At 46.4% G+C, this 16,706-nt stretch overlaps 1 protein-coding gene across 1 annotated transcript; it reads right to left on the reverse strand.

Moving 5' to 3' along the window:
• Positions 1–311: 311 nt before the first annotated feature.
• Positions 312–15,032, reverse strand: LOC122398035 (REPTOR-binding partner). The gene is made up of 4 exons (XM_043397632.1): positions 14,843–15,032; positions 5,835–5,928; positions 1,874–1,995; positions 312–902 (listed from the first exon to the last, which is right to left on the reverse strand). The coding sequence occupies exons 1-4, from the start codon at positions 14,879–14,881 to the stop codon at positions 801–803; spliced, it is 357 nt and encodes a 118-aa protein (XP_043253567.1). The 5' UTR covers positions 14,882–15,032; the 3' UTR covers positions 312–800.
• Positions 15,033–16,706: the final 1,674 nt, after the last annotated feature.

Here is a 16,706-nt window from a genome sequence, read left to right on the forward strand (position 1 = left end):
AAAATATAGCGCGTGGAAAAAAATATAGCTATCTGTTAGAGGATCACGTACACCCGGGATATCATCGTATCGTCGCTATATAACTTTTGAATAAAAAATTTCTCCGCTCAACTATAAAGGAACAAATTCTCTGAATATAAAAATATACTTAATTTCGATCCATTAAGCGGCCAACAAACGGATTTTCTCTGAGGGAAAAAACGCATTTGGCAACTAACTCGTAACGGGCAACCCTGTGCCGCGAGTATAGATCGCTACATTCGTTCCATCCGCTATACCGCACAAAGAAATGTGCATTTAGCGCCAGGCTCGTGCTCGATATCGATCCTGGCGGCTTATCGTCGCGTTCAACGATAATAAAATAACATACTTTTAACTTAACGGACAACAAGCAACAAGGGATACGAACAATTTTCGTGATACCAGCGCACAAAAAGAAATATAGAATTAAAACTCAATAATACAACCGGAGAAACTGCAACGTCGAATTAGTTTCTCCGTCGAACGAGGGGGGGGAAATAGGAGGACGCGTACAACGACTAAATCAAGCGGGGGTGTATCGATGATGTGATCGATCGTCGACCGTCGGGGTGAAACATCGGACAGAACACGAACGAGCCGTCGAGAACCGTCGGGGGGGTTGGTGCGTTCGATCCCCGAATATTCTTACGTTGGCGAAGAATAACAGGGAACGGGAGGAAAGTAAGCTCGTGACTACCGACTACGATCGTGGCGAAAGCGTAAACATTGAAAAGAATCGCGGAGCTCGACGTTCGTGACTCGTGTTTCACTCTCGTCGGTTAGTTGACCTTCTCCTGCTTCAGGGAGCCGAACTCCTCCAGCATCGGCTGCAGCCCTTCGGGAACACGTCCTGCGTCCAATTCCTGAACCCACTGTCGATACTGAAACGAAAATAACGAATGATTACCCGGCTCCTGGCCGACAGCGACTCGACACCGTCGTTCATTATACTCAGAGACTGGAGAGAGGTTCTGGATAGGCTGGTTTCGTTCTTCTTGCGATCGTCGAGGAACAGGAAGGTGCATGGTAAATACGGTGCAGAGGATGTTAATCGATGGAAACTGGAAACAAGGTGCAGGCGATAACGAGCTCGAAGTGACTTTAAGCGCTGCTTCGAATCGTCGATGAACTATAGAGACTACACTCGACCAATTCAACCTTTTCTCTAAAAATTATAATCACTTCTGGACTCAAGCTGGTCAAGATAGTTCGTAAAAATCGAACCAAAAAGATATCTTTAAAGTAGAGCAATTTCAATGACGACTACGTTCTACCCACCTTCCTGGTGTTTCTAGGATTTTTCATTGGTCGATGGTCGGGGAATGAAAAGCAAACAGAAGCTCCGAGCGTACGTAAGACGCTGGCGCGCGGATGGAAATTTTTAAACCGCGAGATGTTTAAAATCGTTCGCAACATTTGTATCCCCGACGTAACCGGGTCGGTGGTATTCTCGCGAGCAGAAAAGCGCTTTGGAAAGAACAGTTACGGGGCTTTTCCAATGTTTTCGCGGCGCTGGGCATCTTTCGTTGGCGATCTAGACGCCAGAACTAATTCCGGAAAGTTCGAGGCATGCGCCGGTACTTCGAACAAGAAAACGGGGAGGAAAAAAAGGAAACGTGTTTACGGTCGTTCGTAAAAAGTTTGCATCGGGGTGTTCTTCTCGGTTCCTTTCGAATTTACGATATTAACGCGTGGCTCTAGCGAACTGGCGCAGTTTCGTCAAAAACAAGTACGATTTTGTAGGATAATAGACGACAGGACAGGATACGATGATACGCATTCGTAAGAAGGATAATGGTGGACCGAATCAGAAAAGGATAAGGCTCTGATGGGAATTTTAAACGGGACTCACCATTTCCAGTTCTTTTCGGAGGGCGAGCACAGCCTTTTCCCGATCGGCTACCAGTTCTTCCAGATATTGGTACCTCAGTTTCTTTCGAGCACGACACTCCCGCGCACTCTGCCGACTTCGTTCTGTAAAAATAAACGCCAATTCGATATCTATATTTCTAATAGTTTACGAGTTGGATTTTCTTCTATATTATAAGTTCGAGTATCAGTATAAATGTTTACGAACCACGGACGGGCATGTCGCGTTAACGATTAAAAATTTATTTGGTCGTTTTGCTTTTGGAAAGCTTGGGAGTCTGACAGCCGCGAGATAAGCAAAACGTTTTCTCGCGCGACTTTGCTCGTCCAGGTTCCGCGTGAAAGGCAAACATTACGGTGCTTCTCGGCGTCGATCCGCGCGCCGCAAGAAATATAAGAGTATAATGCTCGACGGCTGTAAAAATTCGCGGCTTAATGGCACCCGGAAACGCGTTAAAGCCGTGTTCGCACGCGCTAGTTTACAACTGCAGCGAACTATCGCGTAGCAGAGAGTATTAAAACAAACGGATCGATTCAATTTGCAACATTGTTTCGAACGAGTAAACTAAATTTGAAGATCACAAACGTCGGAACTCGACGGGTTCGCGATACATTATTTACGCAAAGGCGAGGCAATAAATGCTACACGCTGTTCGAACCCTCTCAATGGTTCACCGTGGCAAGCAATTAAGCATAAGCGGCCCTGGTAAGTTGCAGCGGAAACCACCGATGCAACGAGACAACGCGAAACCGTACTATGGACGTTATTAACAAATTGAACTGGGAATTTCTATCCCCCGCGCTCGGGCGGATCTCGCGCCGAGCGACTTTCATTTATTTCCCCGCATTGGAAAAACCTCCGCGAGGAAAACCGTTTCCAGTCGTTACGCGAGATGAAACGAGCTGGCGCGGCGATGGATCAAAGCAAAACCTACGCTCGGGCTCAACGACGACGGAGTTCGAAACTTAATTTACAGGTAGAGAAACGCGGCATTATCGTGGGTGGGGGGGAGAGCAGCAACAATTTTTATAATAAAACTCTCGTTACCGTTGCGGAGCCGTTCGATCCAAGAGAAACGAGCATCCGGAAAACGTTACCGCCCCGGTTTCAGTCATCCGGGAAGTCCCATAAATCCCCGCGCAAAAATTACAAACGTAGGCGAAAGATGCGTCCCCGCGTCGGGCGATAAATTCGCGCGGCTCAAAATGTGACGCGCGATTTTTCATGGCGACGAGCATCGGGCCTGACGAATGGGCAAACGCGTCGAACAGCGGGATTTTTTGGGCCGCGGGTTTTGCGAAGACGACTGATAAAATGGACATTGCGTGACCGCGGATGCGATAAAACTGTTTCACGCGGCGATAAACGTTTATTTTTTGAAAGGTATCCCATGGGAGATACTCGAGACGGAATTCTATCGGGAAGACATTCGGCTGGGCGGACGGGACGGAAACGCGGCGCATCGGGACCTAGCACTGGCAGATAATCGATTCTGGCTCGACGCGGAAATTAAGCGTCCTCTCGGAGCCAATTTGCAGCCCCATTTAGGATCCGCTCGGACAGCCGACATCTGGACGAAATCGAAGAACTCCATCGGGCTTGAATAAAGTCTCGTCGACCGCGCGAAAACAGAATCCCGGGATCCCGCGGGCAACGAAATTACGGAAAATTGAATTTACGATCGTTCCGCGCACGCGCTCGCGGACGGGCCAAAGAGAAACCGAACGATCGCTGGGACGGCAGAAATTGCGACCGACGCGATACAAATAGAAGAACCCGCGGATATACGCGAGGGAATATCGCGGCGCGTCGATTCCCGGCCGAAGAAAAGCGTGAAAAGCTCGCGAGCCGGCCGGCCAAAATGGAGAATTACGGAATCGCGTAGAACAAGAATATAAGAGGAATCGCGCGGGTCGGCCGCAGAGCCGGGAATAGCGCCGGATTGCGGACGCGAAAGTTCGTTGGTCGTAAAACGAGCTTAAAGCCCGCCGATCCCCTGCCTCCCGTATACCCCACGAGGCTTTCTACCGACGTTAGAAACCAGTTCGAATGTACAGGAGGAGCAGCTAGGGAGATAATGTACACGCTATAGGAACGTCGAATCCGCAGGAGGATAGTTTCGTCTGCACGATTTCCTCGGGTGTTCTTAGGTAAACGCAGCATCCGTGGAGAGCCGATGTGCCATCGAAACTGGAAAAGGGGACCTGCCCACCGTGGTCGGAATTTCATTTAAAACCTCGATTCGAGAATCGAACGGGCGAAATGAGAATTTAATTGCGAGATCGCATGGGCGGAGTTCAACGCGGATAGTATTGGTCGCGTGGAAAAATTCTAGCTTTTGGTCGATAAATCGCTCGAGATATGGTACCGCGGTAGCATAGCAAGACAAACTTTTTCGCAGTGGCTCTATTTCAAGAAGATGGAGTGTTTGCGCGAAAAGACGAGAGACGTAGCAACGCGATTGCTCTGGATAGCCTCGGAGGATTTGAACGGGCAGTTGATTCTAACTATACTGCTGCGAGGTAACCCCTTAAGAACCCAAGACGTTACGCGACAAACCTCGTGTTTGCTCCGTTTCTATGTTTCTCAAACGCTTGAAGGGTCGCCAAACATCCCCAGAGAAGGTATCCATAGTCTACATGGAAAAAAATTGCATCAAAATGTCAAAGAAGAGAATCGGGACGGTTTACATAGAAGAACCGAGGATTACTAAGTCTATGAGAATGTTGGGCTGCTAATTATGGGTCTTTACCCCTTGGTATGATCTAAAAGAGGTAGCTTGTGATCTCTGGATCATACCGGTTTAAGACCAGAAGGGTCTTCAGCGTCTTCAGACGCGTTATTGCGAAATACGCGTGAATTTTTTGGAGTTTGGCGAACCTCGGGGCACCAGCATCGAGAGCATCGGTCCTGCCCGCCAAGTTGACCCGGCATAAATATTCATTTCGCGCCGGAGATAAATATTCCTACGGTGTCACGAGTCCCGGAGCTCTCGGATGGACGCTCGACGCTCCGCAATCAACGGACGTGTATTTCTCACGTGGCTCGTGTAACGCGCCCAGTTACATCTTGTTTTCACGCTTAATACGCCGCAAGAGATGCAATGGTACCAACTAACCTACATCTTAAACCTTTCGCTACGCCAGAATTAGCCGACGGTCGCTTTTATGATACATAGATCCGCCTAAGCCTACCGCCTAAATTATTTGAGAACCGTTCGTTATACAGAGAAACGTTTCGAGCAAAAATTGCAGAGCACACGCTGCTATTTGGAAATCAATAACAATGCATGAAATTTCACTATGCTACCGGAAAGCGTATGTAAATCTGAATAAACAACCGTAACAAGATTTCGAGCACCTTTTACATCGAACATTTTTTAACGAGTACCTAGGTGAGTTCCAGTTTTTGAACCCGCAATATTGTTTTTATAGCTCTTCACTCAGTTTTACATACTCGTGTTTTAAACGGGCTTCGAAACTGGCTGTAAAATCGTGTAGACCGATTCGTGACGCCGCCCTATACACGTTTCAGTATTGTAACCGAATCTCCGCCATAGACACTGAATACAATTTAACTCTTTTCGATCGATTTGGCCGCCACGCATGTCGATGACAGCTTCCACTAGTTTTGGCATTCGGGACGTCAGTTTTTCTATTGTTTCTGTTGATATTTATTTCCATTGGTCTTGCAGATGTTCCCCGCAGATCGGATTCGGGTTTTCGACAGGTTTGTCGTATTTTTCGGTCTAGCTCGTTCCACGTGGTTTGGCCTAAACGCTTCTATTTAAAAAAGACTAGCTTTTACTACTGTACGGAGACGAATCGCGACATAAATCACGGCAACGGTAATTTAAAACGCCTCGTTCTGCATATTCGATCGCGCTACCAAGGTAAATACGTAAAGTATGCAAATTATAAGAATATGTTATGAAGATTTTTACCGAGCTTGGCTTTCATGTCCGTCCTCTCGGACGCCTTCCTTCCAGGCTTCCGTCCCCTCTTTCCCCCCTCTTTCCGATCACCGCGAGATCCCTCCTGAAACGAAAATAAATTATTGTAAAATTGCAGCCGCCCTCGTTTATTTATGAAACTTAGCCTACGACGCGCAACATCGCCGCGCGAATCATTACAATAGGGAAAAGACCATGTTTTCCGAGCGTTTATCGAGCCCAAGATTATCAGAAGCGAAGCTTCGTACGTCTTTTCTCGGTTCGAATCGTCGAAAAGGGAACCACCTGGAAGATCTGCGAGCGGATGATACGAGTCCCCACGGCGACGTAATACCGCCTGATCCGTTGTTTCTTCCTGCCACTGATTAGTATCTCGAACGAGTTGCTCCGAGCTGCTCGCGGAGAACAACGGCCAGCGTTTTCAATGGAAACAAAAGCTTATCGAGTCGCGAGGAGCAACTCGGCTAAGTCCGCTAAAAGCTCCGGCGCGAAACCTCGACGTGGCTGAAACGCCGAGACCGTTTACCCGTCGACAGATTTCCACCTACGGTCGTCGTCAAACCACCCAGACGAACAGTCCACTTTCCCGATCGTAACTCGCTGGGAATCATACCGCGAGACTCGTCCTTAAAAGACCATAATAACGTTCCTCGTCGACGAGAATCGAGAGACTCAGAGTGTTTCGTGAATACGGGCAAACATTCGGTTAATTTAAGAATTCGAAGGTTGCTTTTAAACCGGGAGTCGAAGCGCGTAAAAATCTAGCAACGAAGAGAGACTTTGTACCACGTAGCGAAACGAATCTTTGGGCCACGAGTTAGGATAAAGTGAATTGACCGCCCAAGGCCATACGAGAGGCCATCCCCCCCTGCCGTGGCGTTGGTTATTCCGCACGGACTTTGGAGGCAATCAAGGAAACCCAATTCGAAGCGACGGAATGCAAGTTTATCTGGGAACTGCCGCGGCGCATCAACTCGCCGGGGCTCTGATATGGCGGAAAACGTTTCGAGCGTGGGCGCGGGGAGGGCACGTTACCGAACGTTATGCGCCCCGGTGTTCGCTGGAAAGTTTTACTCTTTAAAGACGGCGGTGGTCTTCCGCGCGAGCACCGTGAGAGACCCCTTACGCTGCAAGTTGCCTCGTCGCTTTTAAGGTTCGCGTATCCGTGCGGAGGATCCCTTACTCTCGATTACGAGCGCACTAGAGAGTCCCACTCTTGATGGCGACTCTTGAGAGGCTGGCTCTCGAGTAATGAGATGTTACAAAACGACGGGACGAGTTTAAAGTCCTCGCATCGAGGGTGGTCGAAAAATCCTTCACCGGTTGAAGACTACGATTACGTCCCATCTCTTTTAAGCATCCTGTACAATCTCGAAGCCACGTTACAAAGAGTATTTACGGAGTCCTTTCCGCAAAGAATAGAAGGGAAAAAGAGAGTTCATCGAGGACGACTAGGCTAGTGTCTAGGCGTGTCTGGGCTGACCTGCACGAGCCGTTAAAATTCAGACGGCCGCGGGCTTAGCTATGCATGTGCTCACGGGTGACAAAATACAAATTCTGCCCCCTTTTAGGGGAGCTGTTTACCTTCGGCCCTATCCTTTCCTCTCAATCCTATCTGGTATTAAATCTCCTCGAATCCTCTTTCTTTCCCTCGACCGCTTCCGACGTCTATGCCCCGACGCCTTTAACCTCTCGTCGTCTATCTCGCTCCGGCCTATCGTTCCCCGTCCTGCTTTCCCGGCCCGTCGCGTGTCTTTGTGGATAGAAAATGGAATTGATGTCTCGCGACGAGCAAGGAGATACAGGGACGGGGGGCCAGGATCACGCTCGTCTAAGGATTCACCGCCTGTGTACGAGCCTCGCGTCCCATCATCCGAGCCAAAAACATAATTAACTCGCGAGAAGCGATGTCAGCGAACCAAGACACGAGTTCAATGGAAAAATTTGATTAAGCTCCTTTGCTACCGCCTCCGCCTGGAGATCTGGGTCGCGTACAACATTCCGGAAAGATGGAAAACCCGACCAACGACCAACCTACGATACCTGCATTCTTAAGAATTAAACCTGGGGTGGTTCGCGAGCCTTTCGTTCTATGTCAAAGGGGAATCGTTCGATGGTATAATCGAGAATTGGATTAATCTCGGTCCGGTAACTCGTGTTCTTTCCGTCGCGGGGGGGATAACGGGGCCGAAGAATCACGAAGGTTGCGGGAGAAATTCCATCGACACGGCGAGGCCGGATGTTCGGTGGGACGGGACCGCGGCAGAGGCCGGAAGCTCGTAAACCACACTGTACACAATCGAGCACAGAGGCTTTGTAGTTTCGCAGTTCGTCGGGCGATTCCCTCTTATGCGTATTTCTCGGTCGCAAAGGCCGGGTTACGCGGCTCGATTCGCGTCAAGGCTCTCCGCTTCGCTCCGCTCCGAGCGTGATTCAATCTAACGGCGTGAACGCACTCCTCTCGTCGCCTCGACACACACGCGGGCCTTGGTTTATAGTATAAACCTTATACGAACCGAACGAGCGACGCGTGATCGACCGATCGTACAGTATCAAAGGTGGTCTCGCAACGCGACCTGCTCATCCGCGGGAAGAGCAACCTAAATTAACGACGGAAGCTGTCGCGACGCTGAGCGTACCCGATATATTATTTCGTCTTCGAGGTACTGGGAGATTATTTCCATGTTCGAAGGAATATTTTTCCGTTCCGCGGGCATACGTGGCCCGAAGCGAACCAACCGAGTCTTTGAAGCAATTGAAATTAGCCGCGTTAATGAGACCACCGTGTCGAGGTCGGAACTCGCGAGAAGTAGGGGAGAAACAGGATGAGGGGGAGGGTTAGTCGCGTCAAAATTGACGAGGTCGGTCTCGGGGAGCGAGAGGGTAAGAGGGCAAGAAAAGGAGAGAAGCAGGAAGATTTTGGTGTAATAGAAGGAACGGAGGAGTAGTGGAAAGGTGGCTAACGCGTTTAAGAGAGTCTCGCTAAGGGGCTCCAGGAGTAATTCCGGTAATAATGAAAATTAATTGAACGAAGAGTTCTTTCCGTGAAATTTGAGAGCGGTCTGGGCTCTCGCGGGAAAGAGACGGAACCCGTGGACCAACCGGTGGAAGGAGAATGGTTTCTCCGTACCTTTGTAATTAAAGGCTTTCCACTCGAAAGGTGATCGTCCGGAAGTTGTTCCGCGAACTAGAAGGAACGAAGCACGCGTTAGCGACCGGTAACTTGGGTCGGTGGAGCTCCAAGTAACTTCCACGGAAGATGTCGTTTAAACTTTGATCAACGGCGACGCGCGACGCGCCAATATCGTTTTCGAGAAATCTGAAATTCGACGGTGCCGAACGCAACGAGAGAAGAGCGCAGATAGGAACTTTTTATTCGTTGGCTGTTCGAATGACGCGCGACTTCGATCGGGGCCGAACGCGTTATTTTTATATATCGCGCGAGACGAATTTCGCAAGGTATCGATCGGTGGCCATCGACGATCGATCCAAAAGGAAAGAGTCTTACGTTGGAAATTACGATTACGGTTGCTCGGGCATCAGTTCGAAATTAGTAGCCAATTAAAGGGAAATCGGTTATCGGAGTTTTCAATTCCCAAAGTGTTAGAAACACGGACCGATCGAGGCGCAGACGGCAGCCATTTTCGTCCATTAGCATCGAGCAAATGTACCGCGCGCGGTTACCGGATCCAACGAGCGTACAACCTTATTATTACCTCCGTTCGTCGAAGGTTGCACGATCCTCCGCTCTTCCGACTGTGACCTAAAAACCGAGTCTCGCTAGAGGAAGTCGCGACTTGGACTCTACGAAGGGAATCGACGAATCTAAACGAACCGTAGAAACATGGAAAATTGTTGCTTTCGTGAATCGTTTGCCCCGTTTGAATTTTATTTAAAAATTTAGCGGTTCGATCGAACAAACGTCGTTCCAGAAATATCTGACTGTCACGAACCTTCTGTTCGTTGTACACCGCTGTGCACGGGGTATAACTGGTTGCATGTAAATCCCGGGAATCGGGGTCCGTGCAAAAGCACAGCGTTTCCGGCGAATGCCGTGAATCCGCTCCGAAAACGCAAGGGCGTACGCGTCGTCGAGGATCGCGCGGCCGTGCACGAACAAGCGCGATAGAAAAAAACAACAAAAACGCGAGGAAAAAGCGCGAAACGCGCGCGTTAAAGCCTCCTTGGGCTTTTCCACGTCATTGTTCGCCAGAGACTAACGCGACCGGATGAGGGAAGGAGAAAGAGGAAGAGGCGAAGGGAGCCTCGTAATTTTCCAACCGCGCCACCGACGCCACTACGTAACAATGAACGAAGGGAGGTTCCGCGAATACAATGGCAAAGCGCCACCACGAAATCATCGTGCCATCCCCCCACTATCCGCCGACGCCGCGAAAATCCCGTAAATTTACCTGGACGCCGGTTTTCCGCGCGAAACTCGCCACCGCGGGCCGAACTTTCCATTTAGAATCTAATATATCCGGCGCGGCTCGATGCCGAGACGCGATCGACAATCGTTGGCCACAAAATGATCCACAAGAATTCTAAACTGTTCGAGAAAGTATCGATGTTCCCTTACGAACGAATCTATGCGAATAAAATTGATTTTTCGTCTTTTCAACTACTGGTCCGTCCATTTGCTCGCTGGTTCTACTTGCGCTCGACGCCCGCAAACATCGATGGTTACAAGGTTCTATCCGTTTTCTGTCAATCCGACTATCTTCTAGCTAGTTAGAACGAGTTAATACAGGTGATATTGTGTCACGGTTAACATTTACCAGCGCCAACGCGGGCAGGAATAATGAGTAATGGACACGTCAGCCAAGTTAGAGCCGTGTGGCCACATCGAGTGTCATAACTTTCGTCGGAGCTTCTCCGAGGTGAATGACCCCGTGCAACCAGTGACTTTTGGCTTTACTCGCGTGCACAGGTGATACAAACATTCGAACAACAGGGTTTCGTATTCTAGTATGTCGCGAAACGTGTTCCCATAAACTGAACGAACAAATACTGTCCACGTTTTAATTCGTGCGTCGTCGTTTTGTCCGCGAATATTTCGCAGTTTCCGCGTCGTTCGATTCAACGCAAGACATCCGATTCGCGTATCGTCGCGACGTCGTGCAAACAGGAGTTACGAGCTCGCGAAATTCCCTCGAATTACGATATAGAGGTTGGAACACGGTTCAACTATTTAGCCGCGACCTCGCGGCGGCTATTCAGCCGAGGTGCGCGTGGCAAGGGGAATACGCCAGTTTACACCGATATCTCAATTCAATTTAACGATAACAACTTTGTACAAATATTTGAGTACGCGGCGCGAGCGCGCGACGTCGAGAATCGCGGCGTACGTCGCGACGCCCGCCAGAAATGTTCTGGCAGAAATGCCTACGCGACAAATTTTTGAACGGGCATGCCGACTCTGCGATGCAGTCGGTTCGTTCGTGTCTAAAAGTAGAATTTATACGAACGGTACGGCTCGAGAGGAAGGTATCGAAAGCGAACGCGACCTCGTATCGATAAGCAACCGTCGTAAGAGATTTACGAGACGCGGAGCATCTGTCGCGACGAGCAATCGACGTTCCGACACGCCTCGATTGCTTCGCAAAACTTATCAGCATCCCGATGGAACGCAATCGCCGCAAGATGATTACGAAATACCCTTTCCCGCGCCATTCATCCCCCCAACGATCGAATTCACCCTTAAAATACACCTAAATTCACGAATTAAAGCGTACCGTATTGCAGGAGGACTACCTGTAATTTAGATACTCTGCGAATAATATAAAATACTTTCAAGACAGATTTATACGAATTACCAACCGTGAATACGCGACCAACATTATGAAAATTGCGTAGCTTCTTTGGTTCCCTCGACTCTGAACCGCGTCTCCCTTGCCAAGAATCTCCCTTCCGCGCTCTACCCTTTCCTCCCGTCGACGCGGAGGAATATTTTCACGGATTCGTGGACACGTTGATATCGCGTACGCTATTCGATGGTTATCAGCGTCTGGGAGTAAACAAGGAGGCTCCTCCGTTACGAGTTTCTCGTTGCCGAGTGAATACGCTTGGGACCAAAATGTGTGTTGCGAACACGAGCCGGTAATTGGGCGTAAATTTCGGGTACACGATGGCTAACAAGCTAGAAACAGCGAAATAAACGGGGCCCGCCACTTATCCGGCGAGATAATAGGAAGATGCGAGATCCTATCGAGTCCTCCCGATCTTTCTAATACCGTACGCGAGCTAGATCGCACGTAGCGATTACGTTTGCCAAAGTGAATCGAAGCTGCAGTGAATTCGACAAAACGGAACACCCGTGCTTGGATTGCAATTGATTATTACGCGAACCCATAAAGTTTTCTATTACACAAAATTTTGATAAATAATATATTAATATTTCAATGTAAAGCTTTTCGTTCGCAGTATTATTTTATTATAATAATTATAACAGCGACGTTTCCGTAATAAAATGGGGCGGGAGAAAAATCAGGTAAATTACCCAGATGCTGCCATCTAGCGACTTACTTATGTTTTACTCAGAATATAATATAAAACGTAATTCCTCGTAGTTCGTTTTCTATAAAATGATAACAGAACGTAAAAGAGGAACGTAAGATACTAAGGAAAATGTTATTAGTATTAAATAGTTGAGTTGTAAGTTTAATATACTTTTGATAAATAAGTTGAAAGGCAACATTGTCAGAGTTGATCGTTCAGATGACAGTAATTAGGTCCATCACTCTATCCTTATAATTATTACAATGAAATAATATTATTCTCGGTAACAAAAATAACCATTAACCGGATTAATCGTCGCGAACATTAATTAGTAACCTAACTCACATTTGGTGGACTGCATCATAGCCGATGATTAGCTTCGCTTTGATTGCTTCTATCATTCGTTGGTCGTAATTACCGATTACCCCATAATCAAAATCGTCCGTAAGTAAATTTGTTCGATTACAGTTCTCTCGACGTTAACGGCGCAGTGAACTCTATTCGAAGAATCCCTTCGATATAATGCGCTGATCGGTCAAAAAAGAATTATAATTAAAACCTACGTCAAGAAACGAAAAGACGCAAATAGTCGAATCTTGCGATTTAACGATTCGTGTTCGAAAATATGTCGGTAGGCGTCACGAAAATTCGAAAATTCGAAAATGCGTAAAAGACGCGAGCATCGATGCCGCGTTTGATTCACTCGGATGCGTAGTTCGTAAATCACGAGCGAGGGATTAAAGACCGTATAGCAAAAGGAAAACAACTTACGTGAAATCCAACCTCGACCGCTAAACGCAAAAAGCGATTGTCGTCGTTAAGTGAACAGTGCACGACGCAACAAAGTCAGTTCCCTTAAGATAATGCGTATAACGTTAGAATTTTCGCGATCGGGAACATCGTTTTCCCCCGCAATAGACGCGTACCGTTGAATTGCGCAGTGGCGTCGCGTGTAGGCGACCGAGTCTAACTTGGCTACGTATCGTGATCGACCGGCGTTTCATGCGTAATCACGTCGGAATCGTTTCTGCGGGACTCGCGAACTTTAAAATCGTTCTCACACGGTACTGACAACGATTTAGTGATCCAACCGGCGAGAAGGTAAGCGCAATGTTCGTCAAATCGAACGACTATCAACAGGGGCATCGTTCGGAAATGGGCCGCATACGAGACACTTGGAAAACGGATACTATTTCAATGGCTGACTCGAAGCGAACGAACGTAGTCGCGTACGTACAGCGAATACGTTAAAGAAAACTTTCCGAACGATAGAAAAGTGAGTAAAAAGTGTCTATTGAAAACTCACCGGTGATACGCGACGTGCGAACTGTGTCAACTGCGCAGTTGTTGGGCTACAACGCAGCGTTCAGGGACGTGGCGCTCGGTACCGGTGCCCGAACAGTCCGACCGGTAATTAAACGATCGCCACGACGCCTAGCGGCGAAGTACGGAACAGTTGCCCGCCCAATTTCTCTGACGGCCATTATCGACCAAATCGACTAATCGATGAACTGTATTTAACGCCTCGTGGTCACGCCATTTTGTATACTTTTCTAACTTGTTTCAAGTACTTTAACGTTCGCAATTTGGGCTTGTCGAATAGGAGACATTGCACAGATCCAAATACTCGATTGTTTTACACGATTAATCGACACACTTCCATTTCTTGCCTCGACTCTGTTCTTACATAGTATTAAGTATTCTGAAATAATCAAGATTAGGGAAACAAATATAACATAGATAACAATTGTCGTGTACGAGTCAGATATGATATTACTTTCACAATACTATCTGCATGGCACAACTTATTTATTCTTTGTATGTTGCTTGATTTGAAATGGACAAAGAACAATCCTCTTACTCTTGTATTATTGTAACACATCGTTGTTCATTGTATCAGTGTATCGCCAATGTTAACAAATCGAGTTACGTGCGTCTCAGACTTAACCTTACAAGGAAATTGTAGACTCGACTCCTGTCACTAGTCCGACAAAGTGTGAACGTTGAATGCCATCTTTTATCGAAGCAGACTCCCCTATATTCCGCGCCTGATGATCACATGATCGTTTAAAGACAGTGGCGTCATCGTTCGATGATCAAAAGAGCGAAAACTATCAAGTGGCGCGACCAGTCGACAAAAATGCGAAAGAACAAGCAAAACAGCTCATCGAACGCCAACTTAACTATACGAACACCACGAAATGACACACACAACAACAGCCACCCTTCCGTTGTGCCTGACTCCTCCCCCCCCACTCCGCGCTATCTCGCCAAATCCATGATCCTACAGGTCCTGATATCAAACGAAAGAAACAATACCCTTCACCGTCAATTCGACAACAACAAACATTCTAAAAAAAAGCACACATTGTACGCGCGCCCTCTTTGCACAATATGGTGTAATCAGTTTAACGCGCGTAATCTCGTTGCCTGCTTTTCATGGCAGTTTGCATCACGCGAGCACGTTGTCACTTCGTCGTTTGCACAAATTGTCGACTCACCGTTTCGTTTTCTACGATACACATTGGCTCCACCTCCATGTCTCCCTTAGATTTACTTCTTTTCGTCGTTGCCAAAAAGAATCCTTCGTGACACGCTTTGTTCGATCGTGATTCCGTCTTATCTTCGACACTTTGCAACAACGTGTGTCTGTTTACAAACACTGCAAGGTCACACAGCAGACCCCCAGACCTCTGACTATCGAGTATTTCCTATTACGTCACGAATCAGCAAACGTCGCGCCACTTACGGCGAAACAGTGAAATATTTTGAACTCGTCAAAATTGATCGCTGATAAACGTTTACGTTCCCTTTTGACAATTTAATCGTTCAAAATTTTCCTTCCTTCTTAAACAGCATGTTTCTGGAAGAAACACGACCACATGATTGAAATCTTTTTTTAACGTGAAATATTCTCGTATATACTAATATTTGGCATCGAAATTATTAGTACTGATTCCACGCGATGAACGAAAAGACGCATTTAGATCGTGAATATTTCTGGATTGTGCGAACTTGCACCAACGCTTTCAACGTTTACTTAACCATGCTTTATTTTACCATGTACGATAACGCCATAAATATGCAACCAAGTACTACCCGTAAGTTATGAACGACCTCGTTACAAAAAGATTCTTTTATAAAGTTTAAGGTCGTTATAAGGTTATCAACGTTTAAAGTATCATTTCTCACAATAAACGTAATAAAGTTGCAGAGGCTATATCGCATCCATTATTTATGGGAGTAGTGGATCTTCTGGTGTATGCTATATTACAATAAATATTTAAAATGAGCATGGAAATTAATCATGTACATCAAAATACAATCTTATTGTTTATAATATAAATACCTACGTTTTAAATTTTGTGTTAATCCATCTTTGAATTTAATCGTGCTTCTATCTACATTTTACAACACGAAATTATATTTTGAAATTTTTGATATTCGCTATTAAAGCTATTTTTATATAGTTATTTAACTTTTCATTATCCTACTGTAATTTATCCGATAATAAAGATAATATAGTCCTTGTTCACGATCTTTTTACCGAATCGGAAAATATCTGTAAATAAATATATATTATCACTAGTTGTAAATACAACTAAAACGCTACAATTTTAATAATAATATAAAATAATGTAGGAATCTTCTTTGCAGTAATCTCTGGGTAAAGTATCTACGTTATAATGCGAATCTCTATTCAGCAGTTCATAACCATTATTACAATGATAACCGTTAATACTGAACAGGACAATAAAACAGTACTTTAATTTTCCTCGCTTTTTACTCTTCTATACACATAATAATTACATAATATAGAGTATGTACCAGCAATAAAATCCATCTCTCGTTTCTTGATATATTTACACGTTATACTTGCTAAAAACATTTATAATACATAAGCTGACCTATAGCAACTTACTTTTTTTCTATTGTCATACGTTCCCTGATGTGCTTTGTCTTGTTCAGTGTAGGAAACATCGTACCCATTCTCCCTAAACGAGTCCCCCAATTTTTGTCCATTATAACCGCCGCTTATTCCCCAACGACCTATGGTCCCCTTCATCGTCACTATCCTCGCAAAAGCTCAAGTTTTTTTCCCCGACTCATCCTTATGACAATTGTTGCTAAAAACCGGTCCCGCGATGTCCTTTTTTTTGTAATATTCACCGCCGTTCCGTTCAAAACATTTCTTTTTTCCAATCGATAGCTTCAGATTCGCCAAAAACTATGTCTTTCTTTGTCGAACTTTTTACACGCCATATTCTGATTGGTTTAGGTATCTCTTTTCATCTCGCATGCGTTCATGAAATCTTACGTGCCCTTCGATACGACATTCGACAAAGAAGATCCCGATTGTTTGTC

This window comes from Colletes gigas, unplaced genomic scaffold (genome assembly GCF_013123115.1).
Source record: "Colletes gigas isolate AHSC1104 unplaced genomic scaffold, ASM1312311v1 Colletes_gigas_Sc00010, whole genome shotgun sequence".
Lineage (NCBI taxonomy): Eukaryota > Metazoa > Arthropoda > Insecta > Hymenoptera > Colletidae > Colletes > Colletes gigas.